This window comes from Anolis sagrei, chromosome 5 (assembly GCF_037176765.1).
Source record: "Anolis sagrei isolate rAnoSag1 chromosome 5, rAnoSag1.mat, whole genome shotgun sequence".
Classification (NCBI taxonomy): domain Eukaryota; kingdom Metazoa; phylum Chordata; class Lepidosauria; order Squamata; family Dactyloidae; genus Anolis; species Anolis sagrei.
The window spans coordinates 112,507,827-112,533,650 of record NC_090025.1 but is presented as its reverse complement, the minus strand read 5'-3'; the positions used below and the strand labels follow the sequence as shown (position 1 = coordinate 112,533,650).

The following is a 25,824-nucleotide window of genomic DNA, read 5'->3' as shown; positions in this document are numbered from 1 at the left end:
GCGAATTGCATGAGTATATTTTATTTCCACCTAGTCTGAAAGGTTGAAGACATTTCTAACCTAATGTGAAGCTGAATTATCATATAAAGTACTATATCTTTATAAATGAATGTGTGTGTGTCTACTTGTGTGAACAGAAATAAGGCATTTTGCAGTGAGATATATGTCAGCCCTTACAAGGAAAAATCCTGTCATTTGTGTGGTTTTGTCTTTTTAAATTTCCCTTTTTGAAATATTGCATCTTCATTTCAGAATCCTAGGCAACCGTGTAGCAGAGCTGGAGAAAAAGTTGAGAACATTGGAAGTCTCTGGTTTGTGGAGTCTCCCAGGTTAGTGAAAATTCACAGTTGGGTTGTTGGATCCAGCCTTCATTATGTTTAGACAAAGCATGTATGCATGTGTGTCTGTTGACTTATGGTGACCTTACAAATTTCATAAGGTTTTCCAAAGTAAGGACTACTCGAGATGATTTGCAAATTCCTGGGATATAGGGTAGAATAGAAAGGGCATTTGTTTCCAAAATCAGAAAAAGATTTGGTGCTTTAAGGGTATTTAAGCCCCACATTTATAGTTGACCAGTTCAAATCAATGGGACTTGAATTAGAACCTAGACAAATCCCATTGATTCTAGTGAGTCTGTGGCAGCACCTACACTGACCATTTAATGTGGTTTGAATCGGAATGGAAGAAAATGGTTTTGCTGTGCAAATGAGAAATCTAATAGTAGCTGCAGGACTGCCCCGAAACAAATCATGGGTGGTTCTGCAAACTTCTATTAGATTTCTTACCTACAAAGCCCTGAACGGTTTGGGACCAGCCTACCTGCGTGATCGCATCTCCGTCTACGAACCCACACGCTCTCTTCGCATCTGGAGAGGCCCTGCTCATGATCCCACCTGCATCGCAAGCACGTTTGGTGGGGACACGAGACAGGGCCTTTTCCGTGGTGGCCCCTCGACTCTGGAACACCCTCCCCAAAGATCTTAGACAGGCCCCTATATTGGCAGTCTTCAGAAAGAACTTGAAAACCTGGCTGTTCCGATGTGCCTTTCCCGAATAGGAAACCTCCAATACCAAGTCCCATAAGCATTTTATTAAAGCTAAGACCGTTGCACACCGCACACTGCACTTGCCCTTAAGCCTCATATTCCACCTGTCACATCAGCACTTTTAACCCTTGTACCCTTACTCTGGCCCGGCCCAGTTTTATTGTGTCTTAGTGGATTGTTCATTGCTTGTTGTTTAGTTTGCTTTAATTGTTTTTAATTTGCTTAGGTTTTGTATTGTTGTATTGTGTGTTCAGGCCTTGGCCTTTCTAAGCTGCATCGAGTCCTTCGGGAGATGCTAGCGGGGTACAAATAAAGTTTAATAATAATAATAATAATAATAATAATAATAATTTCTCAAGTGGGTATGACCTAGTGCCAGTGCATAAGTTGTCAGTCCCTGGCAGGCATGTAGCCGGGGGAGGGGGGGGCTATATGGGCTTCAGCCCCCCCCCTGAAATTCTCATGGTGGTCCGCAAGAAGGCCTTACTGGTACATTATTTAAACTGTTATGTTTATTAATATCATGATCTGATCACCATTCTCAATATATCCCATATGTATGGGGATATTGGTGTAACGATTCAAAAGGTTTGCTAGGGTAGACCTTCTTTCACCCAGACTCAGCCCCCCCCCCCCCCCGAATCAAAATCCTGGCTACGGGCCTGGTCCCTGGTGAGGTTCAAAAAAGAAACAATTGTAGTTAGTGGACACAATTATGACACCAGACAATAGTACATTTGCGGGGGGGGGGGGGGGGAGATTGCAAGTGTCTCACACCCAATCTCTTCTGAAAACTAATGAGTCTCAAACATTGGAAATGAATTCTAAAGTGATACAAAACTATTATAAATATAATTCCATTTAATTTTTGAAAAAAACACAAAGGAGTTCCATTAATATAATTCATTCTCTTGCCAATGTTACATTATTATGATTCTGTTTAAATATACTCCTGAAATTTTCTAAAATAACTTTTTTGTTTCATCTGTGTATTAGCCGCACAGCTCAAATCTTTAATTCTATGGCACCCAGTTGTGGTGTTGCAAGCTTCTTTTAAAGATTAATAATGGCTAGAGTTTGCCATGCTAAATGTTCACACAAATTCAGTTTCAATGTGAATTTGGGTGTTTCTAATTACCACTTGCTCTACCACCTCATTCTACCTCACCCAAGTCTAAACTGTTCTACCTCTTTGGCTCTAAATTATATCAAATCCTATTCAGAGCTTAAACAAACAAACAAAAAGCTAAGTCAGTGCATCCACAGATCAATGTAACTATTTCTTATTTTAAAAAATGAAGCATCCCTTTCTCTAGGCTCTTGCCTTTAACCAGAAGGTGATGGTTCCTCTGACGAAACCAAAAAGTGGACCTTACTTTTGATCAAAAATGGAATCAGCCCCTTCTCTGAGTAGTCAAAGATGAATGCTTGAGCAGAAAAATGACTCTTGATTTATCTGTGAATCATATCAATGTCCATAATTGTGACCCCAAACCTTCCCTCAACTTACACATGAGATTGGCTTATATAGTATATAATCAACATATGGAAACGAGACTAGGATTGTTCCAATACCATGTAGAGTAGTCATTTTCTAACAGCATATTGTCCCTTAAAACATTTTGAAAGGGAGGCTCCCTCTTTACAAATTTTCAATCAAAATTCCAATGAATCCACTGATGCAGTCTTCTCTTCCTTCGATACACTGAACTTTCTTGTAGTTCTGTTTATGAGTCTTTTTTTCTTTCCACCAACCTGCCTGGAACTCTGCCGAGGAAGTTCAACTAACTTGGCTTCCAAAATGTAATTTCTTCACCTCTAGCATTGCCAGCTCCTCCTCAGTGTTGTCACTTGAAATGGATATTGTGAAGGAATGGGCATTGAAGAGGCTTACAAGAAATGTCTGGTTTTGGGTCCCTGAAATCCTCTGCCACAATTATCCAAAAACCTAAATGTTTCGTGGTTTTCTATCCTCACAAGTCTTTATCTCAACACCTCTTTGATTCTCTTCAACAAGGTTGTGTTCACTTGAAAACAGATGAAGAGGTGTACCACAAGATTTATGCACATTTGCTCAGAAGTCTCGTTATGTTCAGGGAGGTTCACTCCACTTATACCCTCAAGATACTTATGTACTGTTCAGATTTAGATGCTTGTTTTTTGTGGCATACTTTCTTCTCCAATTGGTCATGTTTAGTGCTTTTTGCAGGGTTACCGTTAGCAGGTTGTTATTGAAGTTATTGTCAAAATTATCATCATAGTCATTTTACCTGCCTCTTTCCATGGAGTAATTCTTATTTATTGATTATTTACTTAATTTATACCTTGCATTTCTCCCCATGGGGACTCAAAAGTGTATAACAACTACACAATCTGATTACAGTTTAAAACATATCAAATATAATTTTAAAAAATTAAATAGTGCTGTGTGGATATAAGGTTAAATACAGTTAAAATATAATAAATATAATTAAAATTATGTTTAAAACTCATAATTCTCACCAGAATCCTATCCACAACCTTCACAGCAGTGTGCCCCTCATCCTTCCCCCAAATGCCTGATGGCACAGAAATCTCTTAAAGTGCTTGCAGAAGGACAGCAGGGATAGGGCCATCCTGGTCTCTCTTGGGAGGGAGTTCCAAAGTCTGGGAGCAGCCACTAAAAAGGCCCTCTCCCATATTCCTACCAAATACACTTGATTGGATGGTGGGACATAGAGAAGGCCCTGCCTAGTCGATCGTAGATGTCTGACATGTTCATAGAAAGGGATGTGGTCTTTCAGATAACCTGGATTAAGGCAGGGAACAGCAACATATTAAAAATACAGAACATAGCATGAGTTAAAAACATGTAGCAGCTAAACCAGTTAAAACATAAATTAAAAATATACAATCAATACATATTAAAACAACCAGTACACAAATTAAAACCCATAATTTAAGATCATAATTTAAAATAATCTGAATAAACTTGCCAAAATACTGTAAATAATAAACAATAAACAAAAGGGTCTGGTCTTTAATGTATTATGTAATCAGAAGTAGAATCTATTGGGCAACATAAACAGATATAAGATTTCCATCGCATACACTACTGAATGATTACTAGTTTTGATTTTCAGTACAAAAACAATGTTGCCTCTCTATATGTGTTGTTTTGATGAAAAAGTACTGTCATTATTCATCTTTTGGGAGGATCTTCATAACTATTTTTGCCATCTATATTTGCTTTGGTATAACTTTTTATAAGATGATCCCAACCAATCAGGAGTCTTGTGGTAAGCATAATAATATCATAATTTTATGTGTGAATGTCATTGAGGGCAAAAGAAGCTAGTTTGATGACACTTTGTTTTTGGTTAGTCCCATGGTGATCCCAGCCTGTCGGACAACAGTTGTCCTCTTGGTTTCACAATCTTTCCTGTGGTTAATATTAGACAGTGATGACCATTACATGGTATAAATATTTGTTTGTGCAGCTCTTGTGTAGTTTCAGGATCAGGAGTCTTGCTGTGATTGCCTGTTGGTTGCATCTGTTCGAATGCTCCTGTTGGTAGAACAGAATATACAGTTCAAATACAATAATATTTATAAAAGATAAACATGAAAAGTGTTGATCTTTCAATTGAAACTAAAAAATATAGTTATAGGAAATATTTTTGGTAAACTGCTCATTCTTTTTTTATAACCCCCAAATGTTTTGCTTTGGCTTTATAACATTTAATATCAAAAGCACCATTCCTTTGTTTTGTCCTGGAGCTATTCAGAAGCTCTGACATCCATAAATCTCTTCTGCCACTTGCTTTCATGAATCCAAAAATGATTATGTAGATAAGCCCTCAGAAATATGGATCTAACTAAACTAATAGCTATCCATTTTGAACTACAGTCTCATTTCTTCAGGGAATGATGTTTAAAACAAAAGTAAGGCTAAAATGGATACTGTCATGCTCCCCATGATTGGACTATAGTTTGGAAGAAAGAAAAAGGAAGGAAGGAAGGAAGGAAGGAAGGAAGGAAGGAAGGAAGGAAGGAATTGCAGGACATTGCTGCTGTCCTAAAGATACTTTGAACCCCATGGTAGGAATGGTTTTAGGCATCTTGCTAGGGCACAAACACCTTCTGGCATCCTTTCATGAAGGACAGGATTTAAAAATGATGCATGTCATGATATTTTTGTATTGCTTTCAATACAGAAGTAGTACTGGCAGTATTGGTTGCTATGGAATAGAAAGAGTATAATGTGGTATTAATGCCCCATTGGTGGCCTTTCAATAAGCATCTGCTTGGTAACAGAATCTTGGACTATATCAATCTGATGTAGCACAGTTGCCTAGCATTTCAAACTTCCTCTAGATCCTTGGAGTAGTTGATATAATCTTACTTATGGAATTATGGAAACCTGAACTGTCAGACATCTTCCCAGCTACTATGTATGTAAGCTCAATGTATTGTCGAAGGCTTTCATGGCTGGAATCACTAGGTTCTTGTGGGTTTTTTTTGGGCTATAGGGCCATGTTCTAGAGGCATTTCTCCTGACGTTTCGCCTGCATCTATGGCAAGCATCCTCAGAGGTAGGCATCCTCACTACCTCAGAGCATCCTCACTACCTCTGAGGATGCTTGCCATAGAACCTTATGTAAGCTCATATAATAAGATGGGGGAATGAGGAACAGTTGGGTGTCTATGGTCATAGAAGGAGATACCTTGCAGAAGGCACCATTAATCCAGAGTTAGTGATCACTGCAGATATAAATTAAAAAACCAGGAAATGTACAATCCATCACATCCTGTCCCAGGTTCTATTTTGAGTGTGTTTTCCAGCTCTTCGTGGTGGTCCTTTGCTTTTCATTTCATGCATTTCAAGCACAGCTGTGCCATCTTTTCTGTTATTCTACTCCAGGGGAGCAACAATTAATTCCAAATAGCAGATTATAAAGGGAATCATCCTCCTTTGGTGCATTTGAGCATTATTTATGTAACTTCCAGATAATTCCATTGTATACTAACACCATATTTCTATACCATACATTTCACCCATAGTCTTCTCAATATGAGCAAATTACAAGTCAATTTCCCCAGACACTTTGCTCCCTGCAAAAGAGTTTACTCTGTGCTTTGAGGATGCCAAGTAGTCTGAATACTACTCCTCAAATGGTTGAGAGTGAAATCAGATAAACAACCACCTCACTTACTGAACTACCACTGACTGTCCCTTTTCCTTCTCCCTGACTAAGATTGCAGTATACAGCAGAGACAGTGGTTGGCATTCTCAGAATCTAGTGGAGCATCTAACCCATTACCTGTCAGGAATTCTGGAATTTCTAACCCAAGACTCGGGCAGGTGCATTTCCTTGGGGCACTAGAAGCAGCAACAGTGGTTGCTTGTGTTGATCTGCATGTATATTTGTGATGCACAGAAGTGAATCTAGGTAGTAGTCCTAGCTTACTTGATTCCTCAGGTAGCTGACTTTTATGAAGGTCTAATCTCAGAATTTCCTCCGTCTTCATGTTAGAATGCCGTCTAAAGTCTAGTTTCAACCTCTACTTGATTTTTGGTTATGCACCTATGTTATGCTCTTCTGAATGCTGCAACGAAAGCTTAACCTTGCTTTATTTGCCTTTCACCAACTCATCCTAGACACCAGAATCCAGCTGTTGATAACTACCAAATAGATATCGGGGTTTTTGGGGGGGGTTTTGGAAACTTAACCTTAGTCAAGATCCAAAATGGTTTAACATAGTTTGAATTAAGTTCTATTCCAGGAAATATGTTTGTCAGGAAGCATGTATTTGACACATGTTACATAGTGGTGAATGCAAAGCATAACTGGCAACCCCTTTCAAAACATGGTTTGGTCTTTAGATGTTGCCAGTTCTTAAACTGAGCCAGTCCATGTTGATGTTTGCTCTCTTGGTCAGGTTTTCTCTCCTAAGGAGTTTATAATGCACTCAGTAAAGTGTTTTGGCCTTTTAAAACAGACATGGTAAGACAAGCATTGATCTCAGAATATCTTGCTCTATTGTTTCTGTTTAAGACGTCAAACTAATATTTATATAATAACTGTTTTCTTTCCTTCTTTTTTTTCCTCCTGCTGCCTGAAGGCCTGAGCTACAATGTCTCAGTGGGATTTGGCAGTAGGTTCTGCTTGACATATGTATTTTTAGTAACTAATCTTAGCGGTGTATTAAGTATTGTCACTGCATGTAAATAAATGGAAATGTTATCTGAATATATGTGTTTTTCCTCCCTGTGTCTGTCAGATTAAGATGTTCAGCTGAGTCAGTTAGATGGCCACAAGAGAAATAAAGATTAATGTGTAAAATTATTTTTAATTCGGGGAAATGGTAATAAGGAAGGCTATGAAATAATTCTGGAAATAAGAGCTGCAAGTTCTACAGGACAATGTACTTTGTGACTTTATTATTTTAAAATATATATATGCAAAAAGTCAAGATAATTTCTCCCCTTCAACTTGCTAAATATGAGAATAGACAGCACCCCAGGGAGCTATTTATGTTTTAGTTGAAGAGTACCTCCTATTACTGGCTTATGCCTTCCAAATTCTAGTATCATGGATTGTATTCAAGAATGTATGCCAAATTCAAGCATTCGTGGGAAATGGAGACTATCACAAACCTTAAATAGTTCAGTAGTTTCTACCGTAGAACTAATCTTAGAGCTGTTGGAACATTCTTCCTTTGCCACAAGAAGATTGCCAGCAATATTGGTGTGGCTAGTTCACTGTTGCTGCTACCTCCATATCTTCAGTAAGTTGGAGAAGGTTTCTCATAGTAATGCCAGTCCTATGGAGCCCATGACTGAGTGGTAAAGAATTAACTTTGCCCACAGAGGTCCCAGATTTAAGCCTTGACATTTCCAGTCAAGGTGTACCCGGTAAAGGCCACTTTCACAGCATTCTTTTGGCAAAAATGTAGTGTATTACAGCAAATGCAAGATGCGAAAATTAAAACAAATTGTGCTGTTAAAATATCACTTAAAGCACAACACAAATGTCAGCAAGCAGGCATTCCAAGCATTAACTCTGATGTTTTGAGCATGACGCATGCTGAACAAGTATGTCAATTGAAATAAGTAAAGTCTTTATATCCAGTTATTTGGAGAGAGGTGATTAAATGTTTTTAGTTTTTGTTTTCAGATGCTCATGAATGCTCTTTCATTTTTATGCCTTTCAGCTTCCATCTTAATTATGTATAAGTTGACCTCAAGGATAAGTCAAGGGCAGGTTTGAAGGACAAAATTATGGATTTAGATACGATTTATGGATAAGTCAAGGGTCATTCTGCAGACTGTGCTGCCTTAGGTGACCAATGGCTATTTCCATCTTACTCCCACTCAGGCATTAAAAAAGGCCAGAGGTGGCTCCACAGCAAGGAAAATAGAGGGGGAAGGCTGTTGTCATTCAAAGGGTCATCTTAAGGCAAATCCAACTTCACAGTACCTGATAATGATAAGTATAAAAGGGGAACTTTTCCAGGTTCATGGAAAGTGGGTGAACAAACTAGTCTTTTGATGCCAGAGCAATATATCCTTGGCAAAAGACCATCCACAGTTGCCTATTGTCCACTTTCAGGAAGGGGAAACACTAACCCAGAATAGTTAAAGGATGGGTTTCTGTCAGTAACATAGCATGGCAGGAAACACCTCCACTATGCCGGCTTCACACTTCAATGAGTAAACAGAAGTGAAGGAGAGGAGGCATAAGGCATTGTGAGAGAGGATCTTCCACTACCATAGTTTTGGACTCACCTTAGATGTATTGAAATAATACTAGAGTACTACTACTCAAAATGGTTCTTGAACCAGTACTGTTTCCTGAACCATTTCATGCTGAGAGTTTGAGAGTTTTTAGGAAAGAAGGAGTGTGTGGAGTGTATGGATTTAATCTGAATTGTTTTTAATATTAATGATGCTTAATGCGATGTTAATATTTGCATATTTGTATATTTTAAATTGTATTGTAATGCTTTTAATGTTAGCCGCTGTGAGTCTCCTTCTGGAGAGAAAAAGTGGGATATATTATTATTATTATTATTATTATTATTATTATTATTATTATTATTAGCCTGACTTGTCTGACTTGTGATCCAATACAAAACCTAGCATAGTAATCTTGTTTGTGGTGTACTAATCTTGTTGTGTATTAAATAGTAGTAGTAGTAGTAGTAGAAGCAATAGCCAATGGACATAAATGTAGTGCTGGCTCCTGGCTCATTGTGAGAGGTCTTCCATATCTGCCAATCTTCCATATCTGGGATATTAAGAAACAGCATACTAGTATTACCTGAAAATACTTGTAAGAGAAACAATATTTTTTTCCTCAAAGAAGAAAGAAACTTCAAGGGGAGGCCTTTGGAACAGAGAAGCAGTTTATGAAAGAGGATGTGTAACCTTTTCCCCGCTGAATGCTTCTCTGGCCTCAGTGCCAGCAATATCTCTCTGCCCAGTGTATGATTTCTAACATTTGTTTCTAAAATTTGTGATTGTGCTCCAATCGCAGGGCTTAATTGCAAGAGCAGAGAACTTTGTAACAAAATTTGGGGAAAAAATCTGTTCCTGGTTTGAAAGTGTTGTTTTCTGTTTAATTTGTGCAGCACTTACTTAAAAGCAGTTATTAATACTCCAGAAATGTAGTGACTGCCACAAACAATGTTGAATTGGTTGAGACTCGAGATATTCATTGACAAACTATAGAAAAATGTGCTGCAGGTTGTCTTGTAAAAACAAAAATTTTGCAGTTTAATAAACTTTTTCCATGTTTTTATGACAGAATCAATTAGGAAATGAGATTTATAACCCAGGAACAAAAAATGTGTTACATGGTGTAATTGTTTGTAGTAATGGAGAAGGATGAAAGGTGTTGGAGTCAAGCAGCATCTGGAGAACTAGCTTTTCATCACTAGAGTACATCCCATGAGTTTCAGTGTAATACTGTGGTTCCCCACCTGTGGTCCACAACAACGAAAATATGGTCCGCAGCCTCACCATTACTACACCTTTGCCTCAAAACCACACTGCAACGAGAGCAACTGGTCTCTCAAAACCCTCTTATAGTGCTGAGGCAATGTGGATGTTAGGAGGGGAGAGGCTGACTACTCACAAAAGATTACTACTACTACATGTGGCGGTGGCCACAGCCCACAGGGAGCTCTGGTGTGGGCTGGTCCATGAGGTCACGAAGATTCAGAAGTGACTGAACGAATAAACAACAACAGCAAACTACATCGGCTCTAGATTATTAAATATGGTTTGTTGTGGGTTAGCAGATGGTGACTACTGGGTGGCATATGTTCTGTATCAGAAACTAGAGCTAATTGAGGTCTATCCAATGCAGTTTTCTGAATCAGCACCACAAACAACCAAATTGAATCTAAAGTTGACCAAAAATTGATTTGTAACCCTTTTGCTACTAATATTGGAGAGTGGTCCCTGGTCAAAGTAGTCCCTAGTCAAGTATTCCCTGGTCACAAAAAGGTTGGGAACCACTGGTGTAACACCATTATGTCCATAAGTTGCCAAAATCAGTTTGCTCTCTGCTTATTGTTTCTATTTTTAAAGAAAATGCCATTCCTCACCCCCATCCTTCATTTCTTACTGATTTTCCCCATGTCAAGGGAAATTTCTCTCAATCAATGAATACAGGTTTGGGGCAGGTCTGTAATGTCTTCATTTTATGAAATGTCCATGGAATCTCCTCTCTTACAGTCCTAATCTGATTATGTTGATAGCTGCAAATAGAAGGAGTTATTAGATCTGGGGCAAGAATAGGCTTCAATTTTAATATTGACATTTCCAGAAATCCATTAGCATCAGCATTCTTGACGTCTCCTATGCGAGTGCCTACAGGGCCATTTTGATAAACACTCTATAGAGACATAATTGTTTCTCTACTAGAAGGCTTATGGCTGTGTTTTCAGAAGTGACTCATGATGAGGGTTTTTGTTTGTTTGTTTTTTTCCTTTTGAAATGAGCCGGGGAGCTGATTCTCAGAGGACAAATGTCAATATGAACTGAATAAATGGCTCATTTAGGATGTTTCAAGCTAGAGGCAGGAAGTGTAGACACATAGGGTTGTATGCATTACTAATTATAGGTACCATTTAAATATCAGTGGGTCTTTGTATTTGTGGTGGTGATTATTGTAGAGAGATTCTCAGTGTGCATGTTTTTAACTTGAAGGGTTTGTAAAAAAAAAAAAAACCCTAAAGAAATATCCCACAAAAAAGAGAAACAAAAGAGGTATGCAGGTATTTCTCACTTACTGGAGTTCTGAAGAAATGGGTTGCAGCAGTAACGTAGTAATACTTGATTTTTTTAGACTGCTTTTCTGGACCCCCATTATATCAAATAATCCAGTATCTCTATTCTTATGATGACAATGAGAGTATATAGGGGGGGGGTTTTGTCGTGACAGGAGCGACTTGAGAAACTGCAAGACGCTTCTGGCGTGAGAGAATTGGCCTTCTGCAAGGACGTTGCCCAGGGGATACCCAGATGTTTTGATGTTTTAACATCCTTGTGGGAAGCTTCTCTCATGTCCCTGCATGGGGAGCCAGAGCTGATAGAGGGAGCTCATCCACTCTCTCCCCAGAAATGAACCTGCAACCTGTTGGTCTTCAGTCCTGCCGGCACATGGGTTTAACCCACTGCACCACCGGGGCCCCCTGAAAAAGAATATAGGTTGAGAGGGATTGTTTGCCTGCCTTCATAGTCAATGCAAGATTTGTATCTGCGTTCCATAGCTTATATGCATCCTTGTGCACTGCACCAGCAGCATTAGTTTGCCTCTCCATCTTGCAGTTCTCAGACATCTATAGTCTTCCAGAGTGGTTTTTGTAATTCCTGATAAAGCAGAATCTCATGTCTGAAATGCTTGTCTGAGGTGGCTCCTGCAGTAGACCTTTTCCAGTCCAGATGCCCTTATAAAAAAGCCTTCGACAACACATTGCCCTTATAAAAGTTTATATTTTTTCTAATGCTCTGTGAAAGCAAGGACTCTTCTGACAGAGCAGGTTATGCTCACTGTTTTGCAAAATAGCCTCATAAGTATCTTTGACATTAACATTTTATACTACAGATCTACCTTTCAGAGGTGGGTGGAGCGAGTGTTTTTATAAAGTCTGCTCTGTCAAATGAAACATTCACCTACAGATATTTAGGAAATATATCTTACAGCCATCTTTAAATTATTTTGAGGAAAATATATTAGAATCACTTTAGAAATGAAATTGGAATACAGAACTTTAGGTAGGAGAAATGGGATATTAAATGTGGCCCCCATCTTCATTCCTTTTACTCATAAAACGATGGGATACCTGTTCCCCCTTTCTATGATTTGGGTACAATTCCTATTGGAGAGATGGGGGAAACACCTCCCCAATGTGGTCTTATTGAACAAAGTTCAGTTACAAGGGCAAAACTGAGACAATAAAAGGTCAATTTTGAATATCATTGTATGTCCGTGAAATCTAATTTTTTTTAATCTGCATTAGCTTTCAGACCTAAGATAGAGTCTATAAATATTAAAATTATTTCTGATATGACTGGATTGTATCTAAACGTTCACTATATGTGCATTTTCCCCTCTTGTCAAATGCAAAAGTGTCTTTTCATGAATATCTTTTACTTCATGTTTGGGATTGTAACATAACCTTTTCTTTGTGTAGAACAGAATCAATAGAAGTTTGAAGTCTTTTGATTTAATATTAGAAAAACTAGTGCAGTATTTTATTTAAACTAAAACATTAAACAAGCATGTCTATGTTGTTTTGCTAAGTTTCTGTGTCCTTTAATTTGCAGGTGGCAAAGATACCATCACATTCAGTGACCCCACCCTTCCCATTCTCCAGAGGTCTCAATCACCATTGCTAACTGTTACTGAAAAGTCTCAACAGAAGAGAGAAGGTAAGCACATGGGGTCATAGGGCGAACACAGCATGGAAGAATGTGTGGAAGATGTTGTCAAGTGAGTACATCCTTCCACAATTTCTGAATGTTTAAGTAGATTTTAGGAAAAAAAGAGTAGAATCATAAAGTTAGAAAGTACCACAAGGACCATCCAGTCCAACGTATAGCCATCAAGACTCTGTTGTAAAACTTCTGGAGAAGGAAACTCCCTCAAACCCTGAAGCACCCCAATACACTGTTAAACAGCTGTTACTATCAGGAAGTTCTTCCTAATGTTTAGCTGAAATATGTTTTCCTGTAATTTGAATCTATTGTTCCATGTCCCAATTTCTAAAGCGGCAGAAAACAAACTTGTTTCATCTTCCATATGACATCCTTTCAAATATTCAAACATCAGTTGCATGTTACCTCTTAGTTTTAAGATCATTTTGAATGCTGATCCTGTCCTCCAAGTTATTTGCTACTCTTCGTAAATTGCTATTATTTGCAAAGTGCATGCTCTCTATTCAATAATTTATACGACTGGGTCTAGGAGAGAACCCTGTGGCAACTCACTAATCACTTCTCTTCAGGATGAAGAAGAGCCATTGGTGAAAATTCTTTGGGTTTGGCCACTCAACCAACTTGCAAGGCCACCAAGGCCCGTTCTCTGAGGACTAACACTGTTGCTCTTGTTCCTATTTCTCACCCTCACTTATAATGAAGAGAACTTCAAATAGAAGTTGAAGTTCCAGACTCATAGAATGATCACTGGTTCTTCAAAATCTTTATGTCACTTCTTCCAAATGTCCACATCTTGTGTTTGGGAAACACCCTCCTCCTTGGAGATATCTCATGTATGCTGCTGCTGCTGCTGCTGCTCCTCCTCCTCCTCCTCCTTATGTTTATTATGTTTATTTATCCACCATCCAGGTTTGGAATTAACATACTACATATTGCATGCAAACATGTGTGGTAAATCCTAAGGGGAACCTATCACAGGATTATCTTGGCAAGATTTGTTCTGAGGATATTTGTCTTTGCCTTCCTCTGAATGCGACTTTTCAATGGGTTTCCATGACTGAGAAGGGATTTAAACTCTGGTCTCCAGGGTCCTAATCCAACACTGCAGCCATTATAACACCCTGGCTCTCAATGCACTACCTATTAACAATTTTTGAAGAAAAAAGGTGTTTTGATTTCACAAAGATTAAAATGTTGGCACTTTATAATAGTGAACAGTACTTGACCTCTCCACCTTAATTATTCTGGTGCTGTGTAATTGCCAGTAAGAGAGTCAGTGGTTTTATGCCTGGCTTTATGCTAAGTAGCTTATTATGGAAAGAGGGTCTTCATGTCCTAAGGACCCATGTGGAAATATCTTCCCCAATTTATAATTGAGAGAGCAAAATTGAAGTGCTGGAGTGTGCTACTGTTTTCCAGAGATTTTTGTCTTTCCTAAGAGGGTCTTTGCAGAGGGAAAATGGAATCCTGATAATCTTTTTTGACATCAGCAGGCTGTACAATTCAGTGCCAACTAATTTTAACAGGTGACAGTAGATAGCCATGTTCTTCTGGATCAGACCATATAGCTGTCATTTCTCAGCATGATAAAAAAAAGTACACAGTCTGTTTCTTTTCTTTAAAGGGCCATCCTGGTCACAGGTGCCTTTGTGGGCTACTATTTGGCTTTATTTCAACTCAATTTGGTTAACCACATTATCCAAAGTTATAGTCTGGGCCATTCCAATAGTCACATTATTAATAAATATTCTTTTTAAAATTCCACTAAAGCCATGAAAGAAATGGTTCATTTGGAAAGGTTTTTGCACAGAGGTACATGTGTGTAGGTGTGTCTTTATTTATTTATTTACAGTATTTATATTCTACCCTTCTTACCCCGAAGGAGAGTCAGAGCAGATCACAGAACATATATATGGCAAACATTAAATGTCGATTATCCAATGACAGGACAGACAGATAGAGGCATATAGACTTTCCCAACTTCGGCTTCTTGGAGGCTGTACTAGGTTCTGGTTGGGCGGGGGGGGGGGTCACTCCATCTTCCCTGTTGAGCTTGTCAACTTCTTCCTTTTTATCACTGGCATTTCCTGGGTGCCTTAATACCTCTCCGCTTTTAATGCAGTACCTATTTATCTACTTGCATTGCTGTTTTCAATCTGCGTGGTAGGCAGCAAGCTGGGCTGAATGGTCAGGCACTCACTCTGACCTGGGCTTTGAACTTTTGGCTGGCAAGATTTACTGCAGCTTGGTGGTTAACCTGCTGTGCTAGAGGAGAACAGGTTAGAAAACAGGATGCTAAAACTCAAAAATGCAATAACTATTTATTTATTTATTTATTTAGAAATTTCCCCTACACAAATAATATTTTGGTTTCTCAAACCACAAGGAGATAGAGGAAAAGAATGAACCCATCTGGGAACATGTATATGCCAATGCTTGCCCTTTTCTTTTCCCAGTTCTCTTGCACAAGGCAGTCTTGTGTAATCTATAGCACTATGCAGAAGATACATGGGAATTTAGATTTATTGAAAGAGGGAAAGCATGTGAACGCAGAAGCCACCATTGTTTATGAGTATGGAATACAAAGCCCTGTATTGCTCTTCCTCTTCCATGAACTTACTCTTTATTTACATCAGCGGTTGGAATCATGTGGTCTGTGGGCCTCATGTGGCCCCTTGGAGAGAATTATGAATGGCCCTTGAGTTCCTCCCTCCCCAAATCTACCACAAACACCTGAAATTCCCCTACCCCCCCCCCCACCCAAAAAAAATTCCAAAGAAATATTACAGTTATAAAATCCTGCCAGTGCAAGTTTGGCTATATACAGCTGTTTCAGGTGATTGCACTTGACCCCAAGACAGACAGCGCAAAAAACCAACTCTAAAGAGCAGAGATTACAACTTGATCAGCTTGATTGGATTAGGATAGAGGAGACTTTCTGTTACGTAACTCACAGATTATTCCTTTTTTTGGTACTGGACACTTGGCCTTTTAAATAAGGCACCCTCCAGCAGTAGGTATTACACTTGAAAGTGAATACAAATTTGAGTTTCCTTTGTAGTTCTTACTCAGACAGCTCTGATACATAGCCTACAGTTTCTACCAGTTCTTCATAGTAATTAGAACATGAGTTTTCTTTGATTTTTTTTTAAATCTATCACAGTGTCAGATAAAATCTGACTGCAGGGTTGATTTGGTTCCATGAACTTGGCCAGCTGATTTTCTTTTCTTCCCTGATACAAAAATAAGCTTAATTTGAAGAGGTCTATTAACCATACTGTCATAAAATATTGCAAGCAGGGTAACCTCAATTATCTAGCAGGCTCTGGGCTTGATTATGCCACCAAATTAACAAGTAGGCAAGCTCCTTTCTCCACACCTTAGTGGTAGGATAAGGTGCCTTACTGGCAATCCTGTATCTGTTCTGAAAGTCCACTGTGTTTTGTGATGTGTTTGAATAAACTACAATCTAGCCTTTCAATATACTGGTATATCACAACTTTTTTTGGAAGACAATTAGAAAATCAGCCTTTTAACATATGAAAATATTATTTTGCATAATGCTGTTTAGTTTACACAAGCTATTCTGAATCTAGAACTCAAATATGCAATACAGTAGCTGGGTGGCAAGGGAGGTATAATGGGTAAATGAAAGCAGTAGAAGACCTATAAATAGGGGAAATAGACTTATGGGTATAGTAGAAAGTTCTATTATTTATTTGGAACATTTGTATCCTGACTCTTCTTGACCTCCAGAGAGGGACTCAGGGCGGCTAACAACAGGCACATCTCGATGCCAAAACAATAAAGCACATAATAAATTACAATCCATATGTAAAAAGCAATATAAATATAAATATAAATTAAAACCGTTCACCAGGTTAAAAAATCATCCAAATCCATCCAACTTACGGTCCAGTAAAATCTCATCATTGCCAATAAAAACAGTCTAATCTGCAAAGGCTTGCTCCCACAGCCAGGGTTTAAGCTTCTTTTGGAAGGTCAAGAAGGAGGGGGCCGATCTAACCTCCTTAGAGAGGGAGTTCCACAGCTGAGGGGCTACCACGGAGAAGGCCCTATCTCTTGTCCCCATCAAACGAGACTATGATAGTGGTGGGACTGAGAGCAGGGCCTCCCCAGACGATCTTAAAATTCTTGATGGTTCGTAGGGGGAGACCCATTCGGACAGGTAAACTGGGTTCAATACCAGTGATTAACACCTTAAGATAAAACCTGATCTAATTACAATTAAAAGAATTTAAAAAATCAAGGAATCTAACTAAGATCTTAAAATGGGATACCATAGTTGGTTATTACAAAGCTGTGCAGCAGAAGGCGTGTGAAATGGATCCAGTTTATGTATACACTGGTGTTCAGAGATGCTCCCTTTTCTGTGACTCCTATGCTACAAGGGTCCACAAAAGGTGTTTCTTGCAGGAATCAGCTTTCTGAGGGCCCTTCCACACAGCCATATAACCCAGAATATCAAGACAGAAAATCCCACAATATCTGCTTTGAACTGGATTATCTGAGTCCACACTGCCATATATCCCAGTTCAAAGCAGAAAAAGTAGGATTTTAATCAGCTATGTGGAAGGGGTCTGAGACTCTCAGCAACTTCAATTGTCAGGACTTACTAAGGCAGTGGTTCTCAACCTGTGAGTCCCCAGATGTTTTGGTCTTCAACTCCCAGAAATCCCAAGAGCTGATAAACTGGCTGAGATTTCTGCGAGTTGTAGGCCAAAACATCTGGGGACTCACAGGTTGAGAACCACTGTGCTAAGGGGATAGAGAAGTGTATGCATATGGCACGTTTGTCATTGGATGTATGGAGCACAGATCTATCTGGCTCCAATGAAGTTGACTCTTCCCATGTATGAAACACTGGCCCCTTCTACACTGCCATATAATACAGTTTGAAACTTCATTATATGGTCAATGTACATCCATATAATGCAGTTCAATGCAGATAAACTGCATTGCAGGGCTGTGTAAATGGCCCCCATACTTGTTCTCTGATTTCTTAGCTTTCCACTTCCAAATGGTCAACATGGAGCAGGAGTGAAAGATGCAGATTTGCTCCTGTGTTATTATGTAGTACCCTATGGTCCTTCTTAATGACTGAAACATCACTTGGACTTATCTCCTCATGAGAAATTAACAGGAAGCAGTCGCAGAAACAAAGCCCTTCATATAAAGAGTGAATATCCAAAATGTATACTTGTCTCATTTTTCTGTTCTTCACATAGTATGTATTAAATGTACATGAAATATTAATGTATTGCACTTAGTGTTTCTGGTGGGAAATAAAAACTTCTTTTTCCTTAATTTTTTGGCATCTTTCTGACCCTCTATTTTTTATTTTACATTTTTCTTGCTTGTCCTCCAGTTTCATATGCCCCCAAATAATAGAGAAATAATAGTTAATGACTGTCATACTAATTAATACCCATGGGGGTTGAGCATCTTAGCTGTGGCTTCAGGCTGCCTCCAGTCTTGGTGTTATTTTAAAATAGTGTCATGTGGATTCAAGTGAGTCAAACTGAGCTTAGCTTTTGTTCCCAGGCTTCATCCTACACACTCAGTTTAAGGGTCAGTTTTTACATTTCCAGTGTTTCCAGAGCCCCTATCTTGCTGCTTCATTCCATGCTGCTCGGATAATGTTTGGGTCCAAGAGCTGTGTTGGCGAGGACAAGCTACATTTGTCACATTTTTTTTTTGTGGTGATTAACAAACTCATATGTCCCTGCACATATGGTCCTCGGAGTATTTTTGAACACGCTTCTGTGTCATTGCCAGTAACATGAAAGTTGCACTTAAGTAGACTGAATGGAAAAGGCCCAGTTTGAATATGTGTCAGGTATCAGATGTAATGGCATTGGCCTAATAAATGGCAATTGACTAAAATTAATGTGTCCAACCTCTCTCTCTTCTTCATTCTTCCTCCTCTCCTTCCACGTCACAATTTAAAGTCCCAAAGAACTTGAGAAACAGCAGTTGTCTATTGTATTTGATCTCAGAAACTCGTACTATATTTCCTAATTGCATGTCAGGCAATGTGCTCTCAGAAGGAAGAACTCACAAGTGTATAGGCACAACATATGTTTTAGGCATAATAAACTATATACAGTAGAGTCTCACTTATCCAACATAAATGGTCCAGCAGAACATTAGATAAGCAAAAATGTTGGATAATAAGGAGAAATTACAACAAGAACAATTTGTTTACAGTCCATAGACCCATCAGTAAAACCAACAATCATTATAAATTAGGAGGGTTTAAGGAAAAGCCTATTAAACATCAAATTACATTATGAATATGTTATGATTTTACAAATTAAGCACTAAAACATCATGTTTTACAACAAATCAACAGAAAAAGCAGTTCAATACAGGGTAACGTTATATAGTAATTACTGTATTTATGAATTTAGCATCAAAACACACAAGGATTCTTTCTTCCTCCCACCCTGAACTGTGGATAATCCAGAACGTTAGATACATGAAGGTTGGATAAGTGAGATTCTACTGTATTTGGACCAATTCCTATAGCAGAATAGAAAACTCTAACCTGAATTACTCTGAGTGACTGAATTTTCAAATGGAGCAATATGAAAGAAAGCATTAATAAGTTAAAATTTTATTGAACTCCTATGTCTTATCAGAAGACGGGACTGCATATATTTTAGCTCCTCGTGGATAAAACAGTGGCATCACTAGGCCTGATGTCACCCAGTGCTGTAACTCATAGTGACAACCCTATGGAACTCCTCCCATACTAGACTACATTTGAATATTGTAGCTAAAATAGTAGAATCTCCAAATATCCATACCCCCTCGCCCATCTTTCATCCTGATATTGTGTACGAGCATGTGCATTGCTCTCCTCTCCTTGCTCACCTCTCTCCAAACCCTCATGCTTGTTGTCGCCCCTTTGGCGGTATCACCTGGTTTGGACCATTCTCTCCCAGTGATGCCACTGAGATAAAACCCTCTTTGGCTTCCTTCAGGTGGTCCTCAGTTGGGCATTCCTGAAAAGAATGTTCTTCCTCAGCATATGCCAGAAGATCATTTCCAACTGTTTTATGTATGTGCAGGAAGATGAAACTGTAGCTTCTGGACAAAGCAACCTGACACTTCCCTGTTTTTCCCTTCTAGGCCATCACACGAGAGAACAGGAGGACTTCTGTACTGCTAAAACAAAACCAACATTTCTTGAGGAAGCAGTTGCAGTTTCTGAGGATTCCCAAACAAACCCAAACAACAGTAACAAAGACAATCATTTTCATCCATCGTTACCACAGTTTTCTTCAGAAGACGATGATGTAAATGGGTTTGGAAATGAAATCATTGAGTTAACAGTAGAACAGGCTGCTGCAGAACAAGAAGGGAGCAGAGCAGAGTGTCTGACAGAGAGCCAGACAGCTGGTCAGCCAGAGCTCAGCAGCTTCTCTGAAGGTGAATCCCCTTCTTCCAGTCCTCCTTCCTACGATTCCACGGAACCATCCAACTTGGAGAATGAACATCCAAATGAGAACCAACCTGGGGCAGAAGAGGCAGAAGACTCGGAAACTGACACTGAAAACGTTGGTGACAAAAAGGATGAAAATGATAGCACAGGGGCCATTGACAATGATGAAAAAACCACTCTTGTGGTTCCAGACTTAAGTAACACCTCAGACGATAGATCTGGAGCACTGGAACTAAGTGACAGTCCTCCTGCCCTGGATTCACTGTGATTGTTTTAACCATGGCGTTGTTTGCTCAAAGAACTTTTTCTCAAGCTTCAAACTTTTCCCCATCACCTTTTTGTCTGTTTTTTTATATATACACCAACAAAAATGTTTGCCCTGCCAACTCTGATATATATAAAAAAACAAGCTGATCCTAGATAAAAATTTGAAAGGAGCGGCATGATCATGATGGCTTTCAGAGTTCTTCCCTCTGCTATTTGCTGTGATTAACATTACTCGATAGAGTGACATAATTGAGAGTAATGGGACTCGACACCCCATCATTATGCTTTATCATGTCAGTTATATCTCTGTCTCTTTAGTATGTGTATTTTTGGCATAGTGCCTGCTTGAGTGCATCTCGAGAGCCTGAAATGTCAGGAACAGGGGAGGAGTGGTAAGTCTGATTAAGCAGATTGAATCAGCAACAATAATATATAAAGATGCCAGTGAGCTATTTTGCTTGTTTCTCATTGGTTTGGGTTTTTTTGATAGAAGAGAAGACTTAACACTAAATAATAAATGGCCTTGGCTGTAGCCGGTTGCTCTGTATACATAGCCCTGGTCAGGTCAATATTTCCTATTCCCATCCCCTGCATTTGAATGAGATTTTCCCAACAAGTACAACAGTTCAAGTATATATGTTAACCTAAGTGACACTGACAAGATAAGTTCTAATGCTCTTAACCATGTGTGGGTTAACAACGCTCTCTCTCCTCCCCATCTCTTTCTTCCTCCTTTTATTGTTAAAAATGGCTGCCTGCCTGTTTTCTGTCTCTATATGCTATGCAACTGCTACTCTGGAAACTTCCAGTCAAATCTTTCAGCAGCTCACTGGTTCCTCTAGCCTTGGTTTATTTTGCATGGCAACCAGGTACCATTCATCCAACCTAGAAGTTGGATTCCTTGTTGGAATAACCTTTTCGGGACCTAAAGATAGGAGTGCCTCCTTTGGTTCCATATAAACAACATTAAGCTTGGACTTCACACTTTGGAAGGAAGATCTTTTTTCTTTTCCTTCTTTTTGACATGCTCTATAGAAAGTAGTTGAGATTCCCCCTTTTGCAGCCATTTCTCCCTGCAATGGCAATCAGTTAACGTGCAGCGGGAGACAGTCTTGAGGGCCTCTTAGCCTGCGGAGTGAAGCCTTCCATAGCCCTACTTTCAACGACGCTGAAGTATTTCTCTTTGGTTTCCAGGAAGAAAGGGGCTGGAGAATATTTATTGTGGATGTTTTGCAGCTGTTGAACTAAAGGGAGGCCTGATTTCTGTGGAGGTTTCTTTGTTTGCTTCCAAAACAAGAAACAATCTCGGCAGCTGTAGAGCTTGCATGGGCCTCCAGCCGTAGAGGCAATTTTCCTGCTGGCTTGGGAACCTAATTGCCTGTAAATGTTCATTTCTCACTCTTAGAACTTAAAACCAATTGGAGAGGGGATTAATCCAAATTTAACAATGCCACTCATAAGGAACAAGGAAGCCCTTCCTGTACCAAGCATTATTTGACAAAATAAAGACCTGCCAGCTGTGCTTTGTTCTTGTGAGCAGGTTCACACTGGAAAACAGGGGGAGGTCTGGCCCTTGCAAGTTAGGAGTGAGTTACTTAAGGACTTTTTGAATGTTGCTGTTCCAGCCAGCATACTCAGTGGTGAGTGCATGCTACAGTCCAAAAATATATGGAGAGCTACATGTTTTCTTTTTTTCTGTTGTAAGCAAATTGAGTTTGCTATTTATTTATTTATTTGGTAGTTTTGTATACCGGTCTTCTCACCTCCATTCGAGGGACTCGGGCCGGTTTCCAACATCAATATTACAGACCGTCATTAAAACATCATATTTCTAAATCACACTAAAGCATAAAAACATTGAAACAATTAAAATGGCAAAAATACAATCATATGATTACAGTGGTCAGTCGTCATCAAAGTCATTATTCGTCGTCATCCATCCATATCACAGGATCATGGCTCATTTGTTGAATGCCAATCCCCAAAGCCAGGTTTTCACCTGTTTCCTGAACGTTAAGATCGAAGGGGCAGTTCTGATCTCCAGTGGAAGGGAGTTCCAGAGTTGAGGGGCCATCACCGAGAAGGCCCTGTCTCTTGTCCCCCACCAACCGCGCCTGTGAGGCCGGTGGGATCGAGAGCAGGGCCCCTCCAGATGATCTTAGTAATCTTGATGGCTCATAGAGGAGGATACGTTCGGACAGGTAAATTGGACTAGCATGTGTGGCTCTGATCAGAAGGCTCCCAAGTGAACATGCACCTTATATAAAGGACTTTTTCTGTTCAGAATTGTCTAGATTCCCGAAAGTTATTTGTTTTAACAGGTGGGTATCAGTCAAAGAGGCCCATTTCATAACATCTGGGTTCATCCTACTTACTTCCTGCTTACATCACAGCAGGGAGAAGGTGAGAAGAAGAACATGGTGTGGTTGAGTAGCACTTGAGAGAACTTGTAGCAATTACAGCAGATAGGAAAGCTTTTTGGCAGACGTAGTTGTTTGTCCAAAGGATGTGGATTGGTTGCTCATAAACTACAGTACTTTGCAAAGAGAAAAGTTGCAGGTTAGATTTTCATAATTGTACCTCTCCCCCCCCCCCCCCAATCCTTTGGGCCTCTTTGACTGACACCCACCTGTGCAGCTACTATGCCCCAAATACCGCAAAGCAAAACAACCTTTGCAATGGTCCTTTAATACGCCATTGCATCATATTCCTATTTTCATCCCACTCTTTTTAAAACAAACATTGTCCAAATATTGTTGTCCCATGCATTAATAAAAAAGCGTCCATCATTGGTTAGTTTGCATAATTTCATTCCTCATCGTGGAGTGGGGGAGAAAGGGGGAGGTTTACGTTATCTCTTGAATTTGTGGTACTGTTGCTTTTATTGATGGAGTAGCTGACAATGTTATTGACTCAGCATAGCGTTTGTGCTTTTATTGGTAAAATAACAGATAGCCTTATTGTCTCGATTTGTTGTGATAGGAATGACAAACCTGATACAGTGGAAAGAATAATGAATGTGCCCAGTACTCATGAATATGAAATTCTGGAATTTTGCTCATCATAAATAAGACATACCATATCCCATTATTCATTTCAAGATGAATATTTCTTTCTGGTTCTGTCACAGCCTGATAAGGACTACAGCTAATGCTGATGAACTCCTAGTGTAGCAAAGTCATCAAGACAGCAGGGCATCTTTGTGTAAATAAGACCATGATGACTATTTGCTTTTTCAAGCAAAGTACTTTGACGTTCAGCTGTGCCAATGGAAATTTTGGCATTTGAATTTTATGTCTTCAGATGAGTTGGAAAGATATTAATGGGTGAAACTAAATTGTATATGTATGTAAAAACTAAATGTATAGAAAGCAAGCCAGAATGAAGACAAGTCTAAAATGGAGCATCTAGATATTAAGATGCAGCCATGTTGATCTGTAATCACTGTACTTGAGCTCCAGTGGTGTAAACGTTAGAAATTGAAAAAGCACAGAGGAAGTTCAGTGACTCCTTGCAAAGTCACAACGGAGGATAAGAGCATAGTAAATGGTTGCTAACTTTCCTTGTATCCTTCAAAACTGTTTTCCTCTTGTTTGCTACCTTTATAGCTTCATAATCTTTATACAAAACCACTCATTCTTGTCCTTCTAGACCACTAGTTCCCAACTTTTTTTTGACGAGGGACCACTTTGCCCAGGGACCACTTAACCAAGGACCACTTGAACAGGGACCACTTTGCCCAGGGACCACTCCCCAACATTAGTACCAAAAGGGTTACAAATCAGTTTTTGGTCAACATTAGATTCGGTTTGGTTATTTGGGGTGCTGATTCAGAAAATTGCATTGGATAGACCACATCAGCTCTAGTTTCTGATACAGAATGTATGCCACCTAGTAGTCACCATCTGCTCTCCCACAGAAAACAATATTTAATCATCTAGAGCAGATGTGGTAGTAGTAACCTTTCGTAGGTAGTCAGTCTCTCCCTTCTCAACATCCCCATTGCCTCAGCACTATAAAAGGGTTTTGTGAGACCAGTTGCTCATTGTCGCATGGTTTCGAGGCAATGGGGTAGTAATGATGAGGCCACGGACCATATTTTCATTCTTGCAGTCCACTGGTGGTCCATGGACCACAGGTTGGGAACCATTGTTCTGAAGTGTTGGTTTTCTAAATATTTGGGGTATTTTTTCATGTCAACTAAAGTACATGGCCTGTTATTTTAATTGAATCAGTTTAAATGCTCCTCTTTTGTATTTAATTTCATTTTGTTCTTTTGTCATTCCATGTGTGTTTTTGCATTAATTTTTCAAAAACTTATGATAGCACCTTTGGGATCCACTGGTTTCTTTAATTTTCCAATAGTCATAGAAACCGTTATAAGAGACAGTACTACTATAGTTAACACATATTGCTGTTTATGTGATGTTATCACATTGGATGCCTTCCTTCTCACTCTACCCAATGAAAGAAGAAGGAGTCAAGAAACATACTATGTATACTGTCACACAGTATAAGTACATCAAGTCGCTCACCTGCCAAACTAGAAAAGGCAGAGTGAAGGATGAGTGGTTATTCTATGTTACTTCCCATTTGGATTTCACAGCTCAGTCATGTGCGTGTTTACTTGTAAGTAATTCCCACTGTGGTCATTGGAATTGACTTACTTATAAATGTGTTTAAGACACAGCCTTAAGCATCAACAGCATTGGCTCATTCTCTGAGAACAATACAGCCAATGCTCTTCATTCCAGAGACATTAATGCCTACCATTCCTGCTTCCTTAGTTGAGGCTTCTTCCTTTGCCATCTAGAAATTTTGCTTTCTGCAAAAACCTAGAAAGTGTTCCTGATTATATCTTATCACAGCTTGTACAATAGAATAGGTTGAGCATCCCTTATCCAAAAATCTAGAATTTGAAAGGCTCCTGAAATTATCCACCTGAGTGGCTGAGATAGTGACTACATTGTGTTCAGTGCACAAAATTATTAATAATATTGTATAACACAACCCTCAGCTATGTGTATATGAAACAGAACTAAATTTTGTGTGTAGACGTGTGTCCCATCTCCAAGATGTATGTACACATATTCCAAAATCCCCTC

At 39.2% G+C, this 25,824-nt stretch overlaps 1 protein-coding gene across 2 annotated transcripts in view; it reads left to right on the top strand.

Moving 5' to 3' along the window:
* Positions 1-25,824, top strand: part of CCDC149 (coiled-coil domain containing 149) — a 93,049-nt gene extending 67,225 nt beyond the window's left edge. The window contains exons 10-13 of one of the 2 annotated variants that reach the window (XM_067468996.1): positions 253-329; positions 7,155-7,187; positions 12,871-12,975; positions 20,140-25,824. In XM_067468996.1, coding sequence (XP_067325097.1) covers positions 253-329; positions 7,155-7,187; positions 12,871-12,975; positions 20,140-20,720 — 796 coding nt within the window. In that variant the 3' untranslated portion in view covers positions 20,721-25,824. The remainder of the gene's footprint in view (positions 1-252; positions 330-7,154; positions 7,188-12,870; positions 12,976-20,139) is intronic. The other variant, XM_067468997.1, reaches the window with a different exon arrangement.